The 22,476-nt window shown below is 42.2% G+C and overlaps 1 protein-coding gene across 12 annotated transcripts in view; it reads right to left on the bottom strand.

Moving 5' to 3' along the window:
* Nucleotides 1-891: 891 nt before the first annotated feature.
* Nucleotides 892-22,476, bottom strand: part of Zbtb20 (zinc finger and BTB domain containing 20) — a 262,491-nt gene continuing 240,906 nt past the window's right edge. For 11 of the 12 annotated variants that reach the window (XM_051191507.1, XM_051191500.1, XM_051191496.1 and 8 more), the window contains 2 exons: nt 13,424-15,028; nt 892-6,531 (listed from right to left, as the gene is read on the bottom strand). In XM_051191507.1, the coding sequence (XP_051047464.1) occupies nt 6,110-6,531; nt 13,424-15,008 (2,007 nt within the window). In that variant the 5' untranslated portion in view covers nt 15,009-15,028 and the 3' untranslated portion in view covers nt 892-6,109. Of the gene's footprint in view, nt 6,532-13,423; nt 15,029-16,855; nt 16,905-22,476 lie in introns of those variants that run through there. The other variant, XM_051191508.1, reaches the window with a different exon arrangement.

Genomic DNA, 22,476 nt, shown 5'->3' with positions numbered 1-22,476 from the left:
TGATTATGGAACCATTAAAAAGCAAGAAACATCCCTATTATCCCTATCTCCACAGCCTTTCATTTTCTGTATTTTTTTTTTTTTTTTTTTTTTTTTTTTTTTTTTGGTCTGCTTTCCTTCAAGCTTTCTAACTTAAGGCATTAATTCTACAACCTAATGCTTTCTTGTGAAAATTCCTTAGCCACGTTACTTCAGTATTTAGTTTGTGAAGCAACAGATGGGGTCTAAAGAAATCATGGGAGATGGGCTGCTGTCAGTCAACCATGGTTAAGACTCGGTTTTAGTCCTGGGCCTTTCTATTCCTCTTTCAGTGAAGAGGAGACACGTGGTTCTGAAAAAAAATTTGTGGCTGCAAGCCTTCATCTTTACCTGTTCACCTTAGAGGGAATGGGAAGTCCCACAGTCACTCCTGGGACCTAGTAATGCATACCACTTACTGCTGTGGGTTCAGTGGTCAAGCAGAAAAGCATCTTGAGAAACTTAGAGACCTCCTTGGGGGATTTGGCTTGGGCTGATCATCATGCTAGAAGTGATGTTTTGTGTTAGTAACTTCCACATATGCACTTTTACAGGAACACAGCCTGCCTCTTGTGAAGGTTTAAGATGTATTGGAAATGGTAACTCCGCACACAAAGCCCTTGGGAATTTCTAAGGGTTCTCATGTATGGGCTGAAGCTCTTCTGGGGCAGTTTGCTTTTGCTTTTGGAAGTTTGCCCCATGCTACCTATTTCCCGGGCACCTAAAAGAACGGTCCCCTTTCTGAATGAAAACACAGAATGAAGGAGGAGGTTGCCAGGGGTCCCAGTAATGCCTGGCCACAGGAAGCCAGCTGGGTCAGCTCAAGCACTCTGTCCCCTCCCAACAGACTGGGAGTCTGGAGCTGGGAGGTCCTTTGTTTTTTTTGTTTTTTTCCTTTTCTATCCAATTGGGGAGTCTATTGAAATTCCTGTGTCCCCGTTCTTTTGTTTGTCACCATCTCACATGGTTCTGTCTTTAGTGTCCTATTTTTCTTTTCTGTCTTTTTAAATTTTTTTTCTTTTTTTCCCTGGGGGACAAAATTGGCTATTTAAATAAAGTTCTTTTCTAGTGAGTAAAGAGGTTTCTCTGAGCCAGAAATCACTCAAAAGAAAGTCTGCGGACCCTACCCATGGAGAAGGCTGGAGGTTTCCCTAAGTGCCTCTTGCCAAACTTCCTAGCTTTGTGATTGGATGTTTTCTGGTTTGGTATTGTTGGGTACTGAATACATTGTGCAATTCTTTTGTTTCTCTTCCCCAGAGCTTCCATTACCCTGGACTTCAACTCATTACTAAGTTAAAGAATTCTTTTTGGAGGGTTTCTTTTAAGAGTCAAGTCACAGCAGAAAAGGCACCCACCCTCTGTTCTTTTCTCCTACAGGGCATCTCCTGTCTGCTCCTGGGCTATACCTTTTTGTTCCCTTTGCTGCAGCACACTGGTCACAGCGTAGCCAGTCTGATGTGATCTTCTGTAGAACCATGTACTCCCTATGGCCAGCCCTAACTAATCAAATAACTTCTGCAACATCAGGGGAAGGCTCAGAATGGGCATATCTGCTATGCATCCCGGCCAGGTTGATGTCCTCAGGGCAGTGTTGGGAGTTATCTTAGAGGATTACAATAGAAAAGCAACAAGGAACTTCGCTGTATTTTCTTGGGGAAAGAAAACACTGCTTTCTGGGGCATGAGCAGGACCACACTGGTCACATGTGGTCACATGTAGGTCACAACAGGAAGACTGACAGGCAAACAAGCACACCCAGAGGAAACCTTTTCTTGCTCTTTAGTCTCAGACATGGACTCTCCCTGTTCATGGGTTGTAAAGGGTTTTCTTGGTCTTACATGACATCCAGATATAAAATAAAGCTCTCTGACTCGTAGAGAAAGAGGCAAATCCAAGTCTTTCTAAGGCTAAGAACCACTATGACCGCCTAGATATGGGAGGCAGCGACAGTACACCCGAGGCATGAGCAAACAGAACTGTGACCGGAGAATGTGCCACGTGCCCGGGAGGAGTGTGTGTCTACAACAATGAAAAAACTTTGATTTTCATTTCAGATTATGTGGGGCTTGTTTCTCAGTTTTGTTTTTAATTGTAGAACTGAACCTTTATTAGCTATAATTATTGTCTTTTGGGGGTATATTTTACAGGCAGGGGCTCTTTTTGTACAATTTTTGGTACTTAATACAGGGAAAAGTACCCATATGCTGAGATACTATCAATGTTTTAGTGCTAGGGAATTTAATTTTCATAATTTCTATATAAATGTCTTGAGACAAACATTCCTCAGACTTTTTTTTCCTGTTTTTGTATTCAACAAATTCCATTTAAAAAACATAGATTGTTTAAAAATTATACTAGTGTTCTTTTGCATGCCAGCTCTTGTCCTTTGAGCCTCTCTTAAGATCTGCCTGCTTCTACCTCTCTGTGTTTGTGTGTGTGTGTGTTTCTGAACACTAAAAAGACATTTTTTCTTTTCTAGTTTTAAAAGCACTGGTGGTAGCATCCACCATAAAAACTGTAGAATTGGAAATCAAAAAATGAGAAGACTCTTCCTCACCCCGCTCTTCTTTGTGATTGTGAGATAGCAATTGTGCATGGACAATCAAGCACCTGTATCTTTTGGGATAGGTGTGGTTCATCTTCAAAACTGTGGGTCAGTCAGAAAGCAGCCCTTTAAAGGCTAGACAATGATACTAGCCCTGAAGAAGCATCTTTGCTTGGGGGCTCTGATACCTCCTAGTTCTAGAGAACAATGTCAAATGTTTTAGGCTGTGAGATGTTTGGTAGAAAAATAAATACAACAGAATGAGCTAGAAAGTAGGGCCTTACCAATGTTCTTGAGGGACCTCCCCACCCTTTTTTAAAGGAGGCATTCCCTTTCCTAAGAAAAGGGTGTGTACCAGGCTTTCCAGTCACTTGCTGTTTTCCTCACATACTCTACAACAGATGTTGGAGTTTTAATCCAGTTGCCTAGCTTCTGACAATGGCAAATGCGTGTTAAATCAAGGGTCCTTTCATATTTAAGAAGTAGATGGGGATGTGTAGCCCAACGGCACTCAAGATAAGTTTTCCCAGAAACAGTATGAATTCTGCTACTTTGCTAAGGTTTGAAAAGAGGCATTATTTTAAGTATACCCCCGACAACAGTGAATGTAACTAAAACTAGGTTTTGACCGTCTTTCATTTGTTTTATATGATGAGTCATTTCATGCCTTTTCCCCCCACCAAATTAAAAAAAAATAATTATCTCAATGTCAGTCTTTTTTCCCTAATGAGTTAAACAACACATTTTTGAAAATATCAAAAGGGTTCTGTGATGTAGTTACTTAATGCTCCCTCTATTGGTGGTAAGGAAACAGGAAGTCATTACTGACCCTTTCAACAGCAAAACCAGCAGGCAGTGGATGGGGAGGGAGTACTGCCTAATTTCTGAAACTTATTTTTAAAACAGATCACACACATTCTTGGTTGTCCTCTTAGAAATCACAATGAGTGGTCCTCAGTAGTCAGCTAACCATCCAAATCCACATTACAACTTCTAGCAAAATATCCACTGAATGAAGCACCATAAGATCAACTCAAACTCCACAAACATTCCAGTTGTACAAACTACTAAACATCACAAAGAATGTATGGAAAAGATCCAAGTTAACCAATTGTCTAAAACCAATTTAGTCATTATAGACTTGCTTGCCTTGGAAAATGTTCCCTCGATTGCTGCTTCTTCTTTTTTTTTTTTTTTTTTTTTTTTTTTTGTAAATAAAATGCTAACAGGAAAATTAAATTAAAATATAGAACAATTTAGAAATGAAAATATCCTCTCTTTTCTTCTTTTTAAAAAAATGTAGTTTGGTGTTCCTGCATTATTGGAATATTTACTTCTCCTTTTAAGCATGCTATAACATGCCCAGTCATGAAATTATTTTCCTAGTATTTGCTAGGTTTAAAAAGTCCTACTTTTGAGCTGGAATCCCTTCAGGACACTCTATATAATTGGGAAACCTTAGGATTTCTGGATCAAGACCAAGGAGAGAGATATCAACTAGAAAGAATGGCATCTGGGATAGTGCTGGAGACCCAGGGCCTTTTGAAAGCTGGCTGTTCGCACAGGGAGCTTGGGTTAATAATCAATTAAAGAAGGAGTATCCTACATAGCCCTCTTCGCCATGGTGGGAAGAGTCCAAAGGTGATGTTTAAAAGAAGAAAGGAGTTTTGGCATCAACACATTGTGGTTTGTAACAGGCTTCTCAGAGTGACGTTCACACAGTGGAGGGTAGAGTTTTGTGGAGTCCTCCTCCTGGCTGACCATAAAGGAAACAAACCCCTTTGAAGATCTCTAGACTACTAGTGTTTTGTCAAAGAGAAAAAGCAAGGTCAATGGAAATTCTAGAATCCTAAAAGCTCAGTAAAGTTTGGAGAAGTAAGAAATCTGCTAAAGGGTCATCATGTCCCTCCCATGAAAAAGGACAGAATTCTAGATGGATTGATGAAAACATCTTCAGTGGAGCAACTTAAGCTTGCTAGAAGTCAAAGATATACACAGCAAAACAGAGCAGCAGTTGAAATTACAGCAGGGGTGGGTGGGCCTCTGCGGCCCTCAGCAACCCAGGCAATACTTAAAATAATAAAAACTAAGAAAAAATATGAAGAAAATATCCTTCCTCTCTTTCAAATATAACTTTAGTTGCCTTTTATTCTTTCTATCTGGAAGCAGTATCGCTAACCTTAACAGTCTTGACTTAACAAAATATATATATATGTGTGTGTGTGTGTGTGTGTGTGTGTATGTGTGTGTGCGCACGCATGTGTGTGTGTGTGAGAGAGAGAAAGACAAAGTAAATGAGAAGGGACTGGTGGCAGTGTGTATACAAACCCAAAATGAGAAAAAAAAATTTGACAATCTTACTTTTTTGTTTTTTTTTTTACACAAATACTGTTGTAAATATATTTTAAAAATCAGCATTCTATCTGGTAAACATCACTTTTGCCCCTCTATAAAATTTTCAATTAAAAAAGCCTCAAGAACTTTTATCGTTCCCCCCCACCCTCCATTTCTCTTTCTTTTTCTCCTTCACAAGAATATATCCTGACACTTTTTTTTGCAAAGGTTGTTGGAAATAATCCTTCTCTTGTACCTAGAAACATAGGTGTGAAATCTGTTATCATTTTCTCTGCATTCCTGCCTTTCATGAGTCCCTCCTGATTGCGCCGAGACTGCAGCTCAGCGAAGACACTGAATAAATACGATAGCCACTGTTGCTTGTCCAAGTCTTCTGGCTTCTGCTGAAAGGGTGGGGGGGGGGTGGAGGAGTTGGGCCAGGGTGTGTGGACCGGGCAGAATTGGGGGAGAAGCCTGCCACGCCACTTTCTCCCTACACCACTGGGCTCACTGCCCCCTTCCATCCCACAGCCCTTTAATAACGTGGTAGGTGGAAACAGCAGGGCCTTTCCTCTCGGTTTTCAACCAGAAGTGATATTCCACAGTTTTAACTGGTTACTGTGAAGTCCAAGTGGCCAGAATTGTGAAATGTCCACTGAAACACTGTGAGCGGTGTACTTAAAGACAGCAGGCCTTTTACATCTCCTTATAGATTCTGTAGTGCTCTTCACGAGTGGAAAACAACTTTTTCTTTTTTTAAAACTTTTTTAACTTTTTTAAAAGATTTTTTTGTTTGTTTTGTTTTTTGTGTGTGTGGTTTTTTTTTTTTTTTGCTTTTTTTTTGTTTTGTTTTGTTTTTTTGTTTTGTTTTGTTTTGTTTTTTTTTTTTGTAAAGAAGGGTTGTATTTAGAGGCCAGTAGCTAGAGATCCAACCAGTGGACCTCTTGAAGCACTACCAGGCCTTAAGGCCACCATCCAAGGGAGACTGGGAGAACTATTATTCACCCTAGCCTCCGGAAATGTAATGTACCAGCAGGCAAAATACAGTTCTTCATGTAGTACAAAATGAAACGGAACAAAAAACAAAAACAGAAAGTAAAAGTGAAACCAAAACATTTCTTAAATTCTAGTGCCATAGCTTTTTGTTTGTTTGTTTGTTTATTCTTTTGTTGCTGTTTTGTTTGGTTCATAAGAAAGAGAGAAAGGTACTACTTATCCGTCAGACACATGCATCCTCATGTGGTCGTTGAACTGCTCGATTTGGTCAAACTTTGCCGGGCAGACGGAGCAGACGTAAGTGGTCCCCTCGGTGCAGGCCACCACGCCTGGCGGGCCTGCACGGGCACCTGCGGGTGTGCCTGCGGGAGGGGTCCCGTTGCTGGCACTGTGCAGGGCCACATGTCGCTCCAGCAGGGTCTTGTGAGAGAACTTCTTTTTGCAGATGTAGCACTCATAGGATTTCTCTCCGCGGTGCAGGCGCATGTGCACATTGAGGGAACTCTTCTGGGTGAAGCGCTTGTTGCAGATGCTACACTGGTATGCTCTCACTCCTGTGTGTGTCACCATGTGCTTGATAAGGTAATCCTTCAAGGAGAAGGAGCGCCAACAGATGCTGCATTGGTGGGGCTTCTCACCTGTTGATGTGGGAGACACAGCAAGCAGAACAGAACAAGACAGCCAAAGTGGGAGGAATGAGAGACAGAAGAACAAGACAACAAAAGAGAAAAACAAAAAATTAAAAACTAAAATAAAATTTGATTGTTTCATGGATCATCATCCTTGGTTGGAAAGGTCTAGGCCTTCCTGGCCTTTCTTGTACAGAGGAAGGAAGTTTTGCTTTAAGGATGCCAGGAAAGTCTAGACTTTTCCATTTCCCCATGACCAAAAGTGACACTCTTGGAAAGTAACAGCAACTACTACCCAACTTTTTAAATGTCACCCAGAAGAGGGGGAAAAAGAAGGCTAAGAGTCATTCCCAATACCATTATTTGATATTTACATATTTCCAATTAATTTTTGCAAAGAAATACAGGAATTAAGAGAATATCTTTATTGGTCACATAACTTGGTTCTTTCTGGAAAGTCTCCATTTCCATTATTCGGCCTAGTTCCTGACTACAGGCCTGGGCTGCTGGCCCACATGTTCAGTTTATCTGTGTCTCACAAAATCTTCTTGATATGAAACCTGAGAGTGAATGGGTTGTTGTGCAGACTGGCTTCACCGGCTGTGGAAGCTGAATAGACAGATGGGGGGCCACTGTTGATCTCTGTGTTACTTGGTCCTGTTCAAGCACAGGCTCCAACACACTGTGCACAATTCTAACAAATCGCCAAGAGCCTCCGAGGTATACAGTCCTGCTTACCTCATTGTGACGGTGTTGACATGAAGTGCATATGGAATCGTTTTATGGACCACCAAGGGCGGTGTGGGAATACTTGCATGGCATTCTTATTACAAGGCTACATCCTCCCCCATTAAATGGTTCCATATGTTTTTTGAACTTTTGGGTCAACTTCTTTTTCTGTCTTTTTTTTTTTTTTTTTTTTTTTTCTTAGCCAGCTGGCACAAGCCCTTCTTTCTTGTGTGTTTACTGCTTTGTCTACCACTGGCTCTGAAACCAAATGATCTAGCTAGTTAAAAATAGCAAGACAAGACTAGTCACATGAGGGACCCTTCTAGAAGAAAAGCCCATCGTCCTGGGACATCACTTTGGATAATTGATTAAAGACTAGTTTTTGTTAGTGTATTGGCTATCAACACTTGCTGCTCTCTGATTTTGATGGCTGGTATGAACTCTCTAAAGGGTATGGCCCATCTCTTCCACTTCATTACTGATAGCCCGGAAGTAGACATTTGCTTCAGAGCTGCCCAAAGCCTCATGCTTGAGACCCTCTGGGGTAATGTTTCATCATCTGAAATGTACAGCAAGACCAAGGATGTGCTCCACAAACTGAGTTAACCCCCATTTGTACAAGGACCTTGACGGTGGTTCTCATCTTTCCATCCTGAAGGAGGGTGATTTGCCGTGGTAACGATAGCAATAAAACAAACACCTATGCACTGGATATTTATTATGCCAGGTTCTGGGTTGAATGCTTCATATTTATGTTTCACTTTATGGAACTTTCATTAGACAATTTTCTTGCTATTTTCTAACATAAGGGGGCTTGAGTTGGAGCATTCTAATGGGGGAAGTATGATGTACAGGATCCCAGGGCTAAAAGAGAATAATTTAATTTTTAGATTCCAATAGGAGAATCTGGGGAGGACTTATTGCTAATGAGGCCAGCTCGCTAAAGAGTTCAGTCTATGCACAGTGTTTACATTGGTAAAGCTTTTGTAAATGAGAGATTCCCTTACAGACAATCATGCATTCTATTTTTAGTTGAGGCATTTCTGTCAGCTGTAAACATGCTTGCAACTCAGCTGGTCTTTGCTATCCTTGTGCTTTCAGTACAATTTATAGGGCTATGAGAGGCTGTCCAACTATCTCTTAGAACATGTCCACCTGTCACCTTTAATGGGAAGCATGCCTTAAATTGCAGATGGTATTTTGGCTGGTTGGAAGGTGAAACTCCTTGTTAAAATGCTCTTGCTGTCTGCAACTTTCACCTCTTACTGCTTTTCCTCTAGGCAAGGTCACTGATCAAGGCTCTTTCCTTTCACACCCTTCTCATCCAACTATAAATTGATTCTTCACAGTTGTCATCTTTTCCTCCATCTCATATATATGTGCGTTGTTTGTATGCATGTAGTATGGTTATGCCAGTAATTACTTGTGTGACCCTGGGCTTTTTAAGTCTTTCCATCTCTCTGGGTTTGTTTTGCCTTCTGTAGGTGACAAATTGGATAAAGCACTTGCTGTGGCTCTGTGGATTTACTGGTCTTCATCTGAGGGTGGTCCACAACCCTTGAGACCTCTAGTCCTGGCCTTGTCAGCAAATGACCTGAGGGCAACCTGCTTAATCACTCAATACTTGGGCAGTCCCACATTTTAAAATAGGACAAAGTATCTGGTAATCTATCCTGCCACAGGAAAATGGAGTGCTAGTTAATGAGAGAAGTGCACAGAAAGCACCTGGGAGCTGCTCTGAAGAAGATGCTCTCTATAATTACTCCAGCACTGAGATGATGGAGCTGGGCATTCCAGGGACTGTCTGATGACCTGTGTGTATTTTCACTTCCGTTATCTGCCCACACCTGCTCTCCTTATGTGGAAGGACTTCAAACAATGTCACTTAGCTGGAATCATAACATTTCCTTATCATTTTCCTTTCCTACATACTATTTCTAGCAAACCTTAAAGGAAAACAGGGCACCAATCATGAAGTGAATGGTCTGTAGACTGTGGTTCTCCCCGTGGAGAAATGTGGGGTAAAGATGATAAACAGTCACAGATGGTTTTCTGGATTTGAGCCTATGGTTCACATTATCAAGTCTGGGTTGTTAGGAAAGGTCACAAAATGCAAAGAGGAAATATGAACCATAACACGGAGGGCAGCAGGGGATAAGGAGCCCTTTACTTTAAAGTGATCCATTCTGGAGGACTCAGATGAATTCTCTTTCTTGGCTGAGTGATTTGGGCATGTTATCTAAGCTCTCTAAGCCTCAGTTTCTTTATCTTTATCTTAATAATAGCTCCAAAAGTGCATGTGTGTGAACTTGTTTTGAAAAATGATGAGGTACTTAGTACAAAGTAAAGGCAATTTTAAGGAAAGCTAGACTGTTACATCCAGCCTGCAGAAACCGAGGCTAAAGTAAACCAACTGAGAAGTCACTTCACTGAATAAGAAAGTAAATCCTGAGTTAAACAAAATCCAAATAAAAATTAAAAAAAAAAAAAATTTCAAACCATCCCTAAAGCAGGCTGTTCTGGTTGAAGCTAGCAATTAAAAGTGAAGCATGTAGCCTTCTTACTTAAACATAAGAAGTCAACCAGCAGGGGAAGAACCAGGGAAGAGGCCTATACTGGCTTTCACCACTGGAGTGGTGAAAGTTCATGTTTTGCTCAATTTTTCAGTGCCTGCTCTTTAACCCCTGAAGGACCAGCTCTGACACTTAACTCTATTATGTCTAAGGAGACACATAAAGAGGAAGATAATGATTAGTAAGTAGGTATAGAAGGTTCACATCATTTCAGTGGAAGTTACTGTAACAAGTCCAGGCACCCCAAGTCCTCACTGTGATTTTAGTACTGGGGGTTTAGAAAGAACTCATTTATTCTACTGATTATTTCTTATTCTAGTCGCTTTTCCTGGGCTGCATAAAGGACAGTATGTGCAGTTTTCAGCTCTACCTGTCTCTGCCTATCCATCTTCTGCTGTAGCAAGCCTACCTTCTCTTTGGATGAGCACAATAGGAATTGCTGAGGGTCAGAAAACCAAGACAGGATGCTTGGTGAGGAATAAAGCAGCAAGGAAGGCAGGGGATGAGGGAATAGAGCTGTTCTGGGAAATACAGGTCCATCAAATGGGGGAAGTGAAGAGTGGACCAGAAAATAGGAAAGGGCTTGGTACCAACAGTGGAGTGTGCTCAAACACACAGTGTGATGATTTCCCTGGCTGCACAGCTGCTCTCCATCCAGGAGAGCATGTAGCAATAAGAAGAGTCGGTCTGGTCCCTCCTGGTCTTTTTGCCTTGTCCCTGCTGGCTGTCTAGGAAGGACTGCCAATGGGGAAACATGCATACACGAACTTCTTTGGAGCAGAATTTTAAATACCTGGGGACCTTTGTCTATATTGTCTGACCTCTTACAGTGTCATGAGTGGGGTGGATTTTAATACCCCAGAAAATGGTATCTCCTGTCACTTTTGTGCTAATATCCTGAAGATCACCCAACAAATGAATAATAGCTTAGAGAGTAAAGTAAGCAATCACTCAACCCCTGCTAACTCCTCTTCCTACTGTGACTAGTTCTTCCCTCTAGATCATTCTGGAAAATGTAACATCTATTCCTAAGTGGCTGTGATAATGTTACAACATTTATAGTTCAGTGCTTTCGTAACCATTACTTAATCCTCAGAGTAACCTATTATTAAGACCTGAAAAACTGTGATTCAGGTTCAAACTAGAACTTACTTCAAGTCACCCAGTCACAAAGGAGTGAAACGAGGCTCCACTCCTCTAAAACTATATGCATTATCTTGACAGAGCAGTCCAACTCTTATATGGATGATCAAACCACCGCCTTGTGTCTCTTAGTGCCCTATCACTAACACTGACATGTTACAGCTATTACTTTTTCCACACTGAATTCAAGGCTGAAAAGGCTGAGCTTCCAAAGGAATAAGCAGAATTATCTTAAGCACAAAGGACATCAATGGGCTAAAAGGCATCACCAGCGGACAGGCTGTTGATAATAGGATTCAGAAAAAAAGTCAAAGAACCATAATTTGCTGGTGAAAAACCATAAGTGGGAACATAGATAACCCACAATACATTCTAAAACTATTTTTTTTTAAAAGAAAGAAATCTAAAAGTCGTGCAGAGAAAGGAATGCATTTATGTATAAGTTCCTTGAATTAAGTTCTCCTGGAAAGCATGTCCACATTTTTGAACATTCATTTACATACTCACTCAACAAACATTTGCTAAGAAACTACATATGCTAGCCCATATTCATTTATAGATTTTTTTTTTTAAGTAAAATGCCCTAAGTTTGGATCTGAAAAGAAAGTTCCACCTGGAGTTTCCAGATAAAATATATGATACCCTGCTAAGATGCTTGCCTTGATATCCATGGCAACACCAAGGCTTATCCTTCTAACATCCTCCATCTCTGGCTTCTGATCCCTCTTGCTCCTTTATTTTAACCTGTGTTTTATCTCTTGATGAGGAAAGTGAGAGAGAACTCTGCTTTGTCCCATGAAGGATGGCTGGTGCTAGCTTTCTTTTTCTGTTTCTTTTGCTACCATGTTCAATATTGAAATACAGATGTACTTCCCAAACTGCCAGAGCCAAACAACTCTAGAATGAAAGGGAAAAGCGATGTTTTTAAAGATCTAAATGTCTGGCTGGTATAGATGTAAGACTTTTTCCCAGATGTTTCTGTCTTATATACATTTAAACAGCTGAGGACCTTAGTCATTTACTGCATTTTGCAGACCACAATTTGAATACATCTCAAGTTTGTAAGAATGACTTTATAGTTTTTTGCTTCTGTAACATACAGGTGTGCAAATCCATTGCTGATTTTTATCACAGGCAAAGCCACTTACTTGGATTAACTACAGGGTTCCTTGGTGAATGTACTGGAGAAATGCATTTCGACATTGAAAAGACAATTTGGAGTAGGATGGGAGTTTTATGTTGCAAATTTAAGATCTTATTTCAATACATAATCTAATAGGATCTATATGTTTCTGTTTGATGGGACATTTACAATATAATACTCCATAACTAAAAAATGCTCTTTAACTCACTTGATTAATTTCAGGTTATCCCTGCATTCACCTTTGCCCTAAGTAAACACAGTGACTTATCACTGCCTAATTTTCTTTCTAAGTTCAGCAATGAATCTCTGTATTTATTTGGAGGTGTGAAAACTAAAGCACAAGTTATTGACATAAAGTCACATACATTTAACATCATGTCCTGCCTTAGACCGAACTATAAAGAAGGCAAAGCTCAGCTTAGGCAATGTTTCTGTTGCTCAGCTGCATATGTAGTGTCCCCTTTTCTCCTAACCCTCTATTTAAATGTATGTGCTTTATACCCTATCTCTTAGATTTGTGCTAGCCTGGTGAGTGAAATGAGGCTGCTCTGAGGAGTGAAGTTTACCCCCTGTATTAGAATTCCAGTATGTAAGTACTCCCTGACAAATGATTTTATTTAACATAACTATTATAGACCCAAAACTATGCCAGGAAGAATGACCCTTGTAAGAATTTCAAATATGATGATTGCTGTTCCAGGCATTGATTTAAGTTCTAAGAGAACCTATGTGAAGCCATGACCACACAGATGATCTCTAGTTTCTATGGAGGCACTTCTATAGAGCTAGGGAAAGAAAGGGCAGGCTCAGAAGTCTGTAGATCTTTATCTCTGGAGGGATGGAGTCCAGGGAACCACTATCTCTCCCAAGTCCTCTGGACAGTATCTTTATTAAACAATCCATTCTCTCTTCGAATTACAGAGGACAGTCTTTTGGAGAAGCAAACAGCTCAGAGCTGTTCAACCTTTTCTTTTATTTAGTTGAAAGACTCTCTGCAGAGCTTTCAATGGCCCAATTCTATTTTTTGGAGACAAATAGAATAAACTTAATGTCTCCTCTTCCCAGCCATCTTAATAATGGTAATAATAAGTACAACTTACACAGAACTTACTATGATAGGAACACCTTTAAGTCACATATGTTAATATAATTCTCAGAAGAAGCACAAGGAAGGAACATTACTATTCTCCTCTCTCTCTCTCTCTCTCTCTCTCTCTCTCTCTCTCTCTCTCTCTCTCTCTCTCTCTCTCTCTCTCTCTCTCCCACAGCCCTCCAGACTCCACTGCCTAGCCTTCAGAGAAGTGGCACTCACCTGTATGGACGAACATGTGCTTGACATAGTTCTGTTTGGCTGTGAAAGTCTTGTTGCAGAGAGTACACTCATAAGGCTTTTTTTCGCCTTGCCCACTGGCTGTGCTGTGGCCTGCAGATGATGCCAGGGGCTGTGGCGCTGGCAGCTGTGCAGTAAAGGTGGACAGGCCAGGCTGGGACACTGTCACAAACTGGGTCTGCTGGCCTGTCAGGGGCTGTGGCAGGCTGAAGAGAAAAGGCTTGGGGCCACTGCCCGCGGGCTGGGTAGTGAAGAGGGCTGGCAGGTAGGTGTTGCCAGCTGTGCCAATAACCTGTGTGTTGCTGGTCAAGGTCAGAGGCATCCTCAGGTTGCTGGTGAGCGTTTCTGTCTGGCGTAAATAGAGCTGGGTACTTGGCAATGGCTGCCCAATGGATGTGTTGACTGAAGGCTGTTGGAGAACGCCCTTATCAGAGCTGTTACTGACAGTGATCACTGTGTTGTCCATCTCCACCTCGTTGCTTCTCTCTGGAGAGGAGGCACCTGTTTCTAGCTGGTTTGGCTGGGCACCGCCCTCAGTTGGGGCTTCTGCTGCCTGCTCAGGTTGGGTGGGTTCTGCCTGACCCTCCCTTGTGGCTCCTGCCCCAAACTGTTGTTCCACTGAGTCAGGTTCGGTGCCAATAGAGGAGCTGACCCCGGAATCAAAGCTTTCACCTTTGGGCTCACTCTCTGTGCCCTCGGCCTGGTCAGTGTCTTCCGTGCACTCCTCGGATTCATTGCGTTCTAGGATCTGCACCCTTTGCTGCCCATAGTAGTCATAGTCATCCTCCATTTCCTGCTTGATGTGGATGTTGCCCACCAGGGTCTGGATGCGCACAGGCCGGGGCTGCTTGCGGCAGTGCGTGGTCTCAGGGGTGGTGGACAGGTAGCGCTCCATTTGCTGGGAGCGCTCATGGATGCGTGTGATCCAGCTGGGGTCTTCCATGTGATGGTCACGGGGCAGGCCGAGTGCAGTTTCATGGTGGCTGACCACTGCACCGCTGTAGAAGGAGCGCTCGCCGCTGCCATTCTGCATGGAACAAGCGTACAGTGCCGAGTAGATGCGGTCCACACTGTGTTGTGGATGGCTCTGCAGGTAGCCTGATTCCGTGTCACTGCTCTGGCCAGATGTGCCTGACTCTGGTGTGCCTCTTGGTGTGTCCTGTCCAGAATCCTGAATGCCCGGGAACACATCGCCCACGTTTTGTGACACGATGCGTGTGCACTCATCTATGACTGTTTTGATCTGCAGGATGCTGGCGGCCGTGAGGATCTGCAGAGCTTCCGACTGTGAGACTCGCAGCACACCGCTGTACATGAAGTCAATGAGCTTTTGCACCGACTGTACTGACACCACCGATGGGATTTCGATGTCGCTGTAGCCCAGCAGCAGCTTGTCTTGGAAGAAGGGGCTGCCGGCTGCCAGCACGCAGCGGTGTGCGCGCAGCATGCTCCCGTGGATGCGAACCGTCACGTCACAGAAGTGGCCACGGTTGCGCTGCTCGTTGAGGGTCTCGAGCACGGAATTGCTGAAGTTGTGAAGGTTGATGCTGTGAATGCGCTCGGTCATCCCCTTGCAACTGATGTCACCTGCAGTACAGTGAAGCAAATACAAGACAGGGCACACAGTCAGATTTAGCTGACTACATTTCTAATATTCAGGTCAGAGAAGAGTAAAGCCAGAACCTTGCAGATGTATACACAAACTGAGCAGGCTGCAAACATAGTCCAGGCAACCAAAGCTATGAGTTTCTCCCCACCTCTGGCCTTAGTATCCCAGCTATTTTGGATGTCACATTCATACTGACTCTCCCCAAAATTCAGGCGATGTTGTCTTCTGAAAGGATAACCAGATAGGTCCTTCCCTGCTATTCCTGTAACTGCGGCTTGAAGAACTGAGTGTAAAAAGGGGCATTTGAGTTCAGAGACTACTCTGTCTACTTTGGACAGGCATAATCCCAACTCCTCTGGGAAGTTTTAACTCCCCCTCCTCAAGTGGCTTAAGCTTCTTATTTTTATTAGTAGGCAGCAATAATAGTCATAGTTTAGAAATTAATCGCTTCCTAGTTTACATGGCTTATTATTATATTCCATATTATATATGCAAAAATTCTAAGAAAATTCAACCCAGGCTAAGATGTTTACCAAACAGCTCCATCACCCTTTCCAGATGATTGAGGGATGCAGAATGCAACCTGCTTTTGAGATAGGTTCTCACAATGTCACTCAGGGAGTCCTGAAACTCACTATGTAACCCAGGCTGGCCTCCAATTCAGAGATCTGCCTGCTCTTGCCTCCCGATTACTGCAATCAAAACACAAGAAGAAATGTCCTAAAAGGCTGGAGGTGGACATGCTGAGACTATTCAAAATGGGCACTTTGAGAGTAAAAGAGCACACTCTTAAGAATTAGGCCAGGAGAGCAGGAATTAACCGGAGATGGGATACAGTTTACTTTGAGCAACACAATAGTTTGTAGAACTATTAAATGGCGCCCAGAAGGAAGACAATGATCTTTGGGGAAGCTCTGCTACTCTGATCAACTGCTGACCCTAGTTTCAGGCTGCTTAGTCAGGTGACAATGTTAATCATTCCATACTGAGAAGCAAACAGATGGCAGCTATGACACAGTCCCAGGCATTTCCCATTTTGCTACCTCATCTCTCAGATGTCTCTCAAGAATACCTTTCTACAAGTCATTCTTCAGTCAGAAACACACTTGTAACTTCACAATCTGTAATGTTTGCTTTTGACAGAAGACATGACTGGATTCAAAAGTGCCTGAAAGATTACTGAGGGACACTACTGGTTCTGTCTGTGAGGACATTATTATTGATGAGTAGATTATGAGAGGTCTGGCTTAATGATCTGATTAAGCCCTCAACAGATTAAGGATAAGACCCTATTTGGGGAGGTGGTTAAAGGTAGGAGGTCTGGCCTGGCTAGAGGAAGTAATCACTGGGGCCCTTTGAGGCTGGATCTTGCTGTGGCTTCTTGAATTCTCTGCTTCCTGTATTCAATGAAGTGAAGAACCTCACCTGTGATGTGTCCATTATTACCAAGGCGCCAAGCAAGCATGGGTTGAACCTGCTAAAACCATGAGCCAAGATAAATCTTTCATCCCAGTGCTAGTTAGTTATTGTTAACTCGACATAAGGCAGAGACACCAGGGAATAGGGAATCCCAATTGAGGAAATTGCCTCCATCAGATTAACCTGTTGTTTGTTATAGGGGACATTTTCTTGTTGCTAACTGATAGAGAGCCTAGCCAGCCCTGGGCAGGTGGTCTTGGGTAATATAAAAAACTAGGTTGACTAGGAGCTGGGAGGCAAGTTTGTCTTAGTGTTCTATTGGCTGTGAAGAGACACGGTGATCAAGGCAACTCATAAAGTAAAGCATTTAATTGGGGTTTGCTTACAGTTCCAGAGGCTTAGTCCATTATCATCGTGGCGGGAACCTTGGTGGCACACACACAGAGCTGGAGAACTAGCTCAGTCTTGCACCTCTAGATCCACAGGCAGTTAAGAGAAAGATACTGAGCCGGGCTTGGCCTTTTGAGACCTCAAAGCCCTCCTCCAGTGAGACACTTCCTCCAACAAGGCCATACCTACTCCTAATCATTATCAAGGAGTCCACTCCCTGATGACTAAGCGTTCAAATATGTGAGCCAATGGGGCTCATTCTTATTTGAAGAACCACAGTGTTCCTGCTGGTTCTGCTCTTCCTCCCTATAGGCTCACTCCTCCCTCCCTTCCCTTTTTAATTGAAAAAGACTTTTTAGATACAATATATTCAGATCAGAGTTTCACTTCTTGATTCCTGCCTTAGCTTTCCTTGTCAATGAACTCTAACCTGTAAAATCCCATACACCCTTTCCTCCCCAAGTTAGTTTGAGCCGTGTTATTTATCATGGGAACAGAAATCAAATGAGGGCACTCCCTCAACTTTTTTTCTGTCACACATTTGGTCACAATGATGAGAAGAGATATAAAGACATAACTGAGCTATCAGGTTGAGAGATGCCTCACATGGATTGTAACTTAGACCTTTTTTTTTTTTTTTTTTTTTTTTTAGACAGGGTTTCTCTGAGACTTTGGAGGCTGTCCTGCTGTCCTGGAACTAGCTCTGGTAGACCAGGCTGGTCTCGAACTCACAGAGATCCTCCTGTCTCTGCCTCCAGAGTGCTGGGATTAAAGACGTGTGTCACTACCACCCTGTGTAACTAAGATCTTATGTTCTGTTGTAAGCAACCCCAGAGAAACTGGCCTGTGCATAGCAGGCACGTCTGCCTCCTCAGGTTTTCTCTTATGCTATAGGGACTTGACTTTGTTCTACTGGATCACTCCCATACGGTCTAAGGATCCTAAGTGCACTCACGCCCCAGTATCAATTCAGTGATGCTATTTACATTACATTTACATTACATTGGAAAGTGAACCTCTTTCAACTTCCATCAGGTTTATTATGCCTCTGAAATCCTGTATTAGGTTACACTCTCCAACTTTTTTACTTAATAAAACAGATTCTTTTTGCACGACTGAATGATTATGGCAACTCCCCAATAACCAATATACCAAGATGAAGATCCCAGTAATTCAGGAATGAATGTCCATGAATAGTAACTGATCATATTCCAACTCCTGGATGAATTCCCCCACGTGTATATAGAAGGACAAACTTTCTTCAAGCCTCATGGTCTATTAAGCACTGTCCAAACTCTATGCAGTATTGCTCCACTTACTATTCCCATTTATAAATTGAGAAATTATGACCACAGAAATTACATAATGTGTTCAAGGCTGCACTGGTAACTAGAGGTAGAACTGTTGTATGAACCCAGGTGTTGTGGCTCTGGATTTCAGTCCTGACAGTTTCACTTCATCACGTGCTTTGTCCCTGTGGCAACTATCAGCTCTCAAGTTAAAATTTAAAGACTTCCTCCAGCCTTCATGCCTCTAGGCCAAGAGACTTGACTGTAGCTGCAGTCACCTATCTAACTTAAACACATCCACATGCAGCTAGGTGCTGGAAGTACATGTCTTTAATCCCAGCAGAGGCCAGCCTGTTTTACAAAGTGAGTTCAAGGATAGCCAGAGCTACACAGAGAAATCATGTCTCAAAAACAAACAAATCCTCCACATGCATGTGAGAATGTACACCATGTATCTATTTATTTATGAGAACTAAAACAATTTGTCCTGGAACTAAAATGTATTACTCTCTCCATGGGATTTCACTGTCACTGAAGCCTCTCTTTGCTTTAAGCAAAAGAGTAGCTGCACAGCATATTGGCTGTCCACAGCAGGAGGAACACCATTTCTGGGCAAGGTGGGCTTACTAGCAAATGTCTCTTTCTACACAGGTAGAGACATCGCCAATGCCTATGTGACCACAGTACTAGTCACAAGCACTGCACTGCAGAGGTCAGATGATACAGCTGCTTCCTTCAGTGGGTTCAGGAGCAACCCCTTCCCAATGGTTACACTGGTTAGTGCCCCTACAGCATTTTACACAGTACAAAATTCTCTGCTTTGTAAGACCTCATTTGTTTGTGCAGTAACCCTGTACATCTTCAGGACACTGTGGTTATTTCTGTTTGATGCAAGATGAAGTTATGGTTCTAAAGTTTCTACCTGGTTTAGTTAAAGTTCTATTCATGAAGCAAACAAGTGGCAGAATTGGGATTAGAACCCATACTTCTTGGTGCCTTGAGAAATGACACGTGAATTGCCAAGGATCTGGAACTATCCTCATTCTCGTTTTTTAAGAGAGAAAGAGCATAAGTAAAAACTATGGTAAACATTTCTTAAGAGATAGGGGAGAAAGTTTTTAAAATCTATTTTATTTTACATATTTCATCTCTCTCTCTCTCTCTCTCACACATGCACACACACACACACCACTTTATGAGAAAACTCTGTTAGAACAAACTGGAGTGAAGATTTAGCAAATCTAAACAATCAGGTTATTTGCTATATAGTCTATATTAGTATTATATTAGTGTTTCATCAACTTCACTAAAAAACGCAGAGTCAAAGGTAAAGCTTTACACAGATGCAAGCTGACTTTCAGCCCTCTGGATTTCTATGGACAAGACTCTAAACATGTCCCTGAGTACACTTGGCCCCCCACTGTAGTGAGCTGCCATGAAAGGCTGACTTCTCTTTAACTGATAGTGGTACAGATGTAATGGTAATGCCTCTCCATTCAAGCACGCCCCATTTCTCCAGCACACAATGCCTGCCCAGGCAATTCCTTTCCCAGGCTTGCTTTTATTTTTTAACACGAATACAGTGGGAAAGTTTCTGCCACAGTAAGGCAAAGTCCAGGCTTTTGTGAACATGTCCTTTTCATCCAATGGGCATTAATGTATAGATTCCAATGGAATAAATTTGAAATAGCCTACTGTAGATTTGTTCCCTCATTGAAAACAAATCTTGATGAGGTGGTATTCAAGACCTGTATAGGAAGGGATGGTGTGAAAATGCTAACTCCATTCTTTCCTAGACTGGCACTGAATAGGCATTTGGGCTATTCAAAATAACCAAGAAAAAAAAGTCCACCAAAAGAACCCTTCAAACACCCTCAAACTGACTAACCTCCCTTCTCCTGGAAACCCCAAATCTTAAAAAACAAAAAACAGAAAACAAAAAACAAACAACAATAACAAAAAAATCAAACTGCACAACTTTACATAGATTTTTGTGTATTTGAAAGTGCCACATCACCTTGAGAAGACCCACAGTGGAGCACAATAACACTGATGGCAAAGGGAAAACTTATTAAAAACAGACCTCTACATATTATTTTAAAAGAATAACCTACCCACCTAGCTTCCTACCAGAACAAAAGAGTCAGCCTGTGATGACACTCACTGGAAACATTGAAGGGACTGTCCTAAGGACAGCGAGGATGCAATTATTCTAAATGACTGTTCTGTGAGAACACAAATGGAAGGGCCTGAAGCAGGGGCCGAGTCCCCAAGTGGAAATCTGCCTGCAGAATGGGTAGTGGAGGGCTTGGTGCTCAGTTTTATAGGAACTTTGCCCCTGCCTGTCCCATAAGCTGCAGGGGTCCAGGGATAGGACTTAGCATGAGAATAAAAAGCCGCCTGCGAATAAGAGAAACGAACAAGAAAGGGAACAGCAGGCAATACAATCTTTTTTAATTAGGTGTGAAATCCAGTCCTTTCTCAGGCAGGAGAGCAAAAGGATATATAAAAGAGAGGAGAGCAAGGGTAAGGTGCAGAGGAGGGGGCTGGGAAGGTGGGGGGAGGGGAGGCGAGGCTGTAAAAAAGAGGAAATACCAGTTCTCAAATTAAAACCAGTGTGAACTCTGGTCCCGTCAACAGGTCTCAATCAAAGTAGGGCTCATAGAGCATCAGTTGCCCAGCACATGAACTAGGCTCTGGCAGAGGTGGCCAGGCCTCCAGAGCCCAGCCTCAAAGTGTGTGCTCATTTCAGTCTTGTCCCCCACAGGCCTTGTTCTTAGAGGCCTGTGTGACGCACAAGGCGCCACCTGGGTTTGGGGATTTGCTCCGAGGTCCTCACATTTGTGTGGCAAATGCTTTATCCACTGACTGATGTCCCCGCCCAGAGTTGGTAACATTTTATACAAGAAGGTAAACAATCCACTCAAAGTTGCTTTTTAGAAAGGAGTAGTCAACAATAGCAATGTAAGAGTCCCCGGAAAGAAATAAGTAGTAATGCTGGTGGAAAGCTAGCAGGTGAAGATGGCTGTGCTGTTTCCAACTGTTGAAGGCAATTGTTTCCCAGGGTTTGATTTGATTTTGGTTTTTAGCGGAGTACATTTCTTTGGACAGTTAATACAAATCTATGGCAGAATTAGGGGATGAGATACCTTTGAATACTAAATGTAACTTTGAATGTTAAAATGAGTAAAGCAAACCAATATACATTTCAAATTCACTCAACCAAATGAAGTGACATAAGTGTCAGTTGAAAGTTCTGTAATAACCCTTCTTTCCTTTCTGCCCTTCCCTTCTTCCCCTTGGTTTTCTTTTCCCTCTTCTCTGTGCCCTTCGCTTCTATCCCCTCCCTCTCTCCACTCTCCTCCCCTCTTCCCTTTCTTTTCTCCTCTTCTCCTCTCCCCTCTCTTTTTCTTCTCTTCTCCCCTCTCCTCTCTTCCATTCCTTCATCTCAGTTCTGGTTAAGTTTGGGCAACAGGGAAGCAAAGCTGAGAGCCAGGAAAACACTTGTTCTACAGCACTAAGGCCAACCCCCAACTAGAGACGATATTTCCTTTCTAACTTCCTTTGTAGTTTGTGTGAAGGCTGAAGCTAGATTTACATCACTGTTGGAGTTTTTAGGTCTAAAGGAAGAAATAATCCCAGGAAGCTTTCCTGTTGGTTTCTCATAGACCCTTTCACTTAGCCCAGGTCTCTGGCTTGCCTACTTCAATCCAAGTCCTCTGTGAGCCCAAGAGAGAATGAAGCTTTGCTGGCTACATGCTAAAATTGTAAATAAATATAACTGACTTATGGTTAAAGCTACTGTGGGGGTTACTTGGATTTTCTACTAGTTCATTAGTGAAACACTTACTGAGAATACCCCAGTGTAATTGTGCATGGGCTGAAATCTAAAACAAAGAAGATATTCAACCAAATGCATTTGAAACATATTAACCAGTTAGCCTGGATTCCCAGGTTTGAGCAACCGCATTCTGCTTTGATCTTTCTGGGATCTGTGGGTATAAAAACTGATCACGTTCCTCTCTCGGAGCTTGAAGTCAAGATGTAGGCCACATTATAGAAATTGAGTAGACTTCAGCATGTGCTGTCCTATATAAAAATTCATCCAGACTATTAATAATTTATTTTATCTTGACTTTGATTTCTTGTTTGCAGTTAGATAAAAACATGTCTTAATAATTATTGATTTTTTTAAGAAGTCAACCTAAACCCTTTTAGGTCACAGCAAAGTCTAATAAAAAATCAGTCTACAAGTACTTAATCAGCAACTTATGGAAGCAATTCCAAACAAACTAAACACTCAGTTTTAGTATCACCACATCCTCTGT

Source organism: Phodopus roborovskii, unplaced genomic scaffold (genome assembly GCF_943737965.1).
Source record: "Phodopus roborovskii unplaced genomic scaffold, PHOROB, whole genome shotgun sequence".
Lineage (NCBI taxonomy): Eukaryota > Metazoa > Chordata > Mammalia > Rodentia > Cricetidae > Phodopus > Phodopus roborovskii.
Note: the sequence above shows the minus strand (reverse complement) of the source record. Positions and strands in the feature narration are given on the sequence as shown.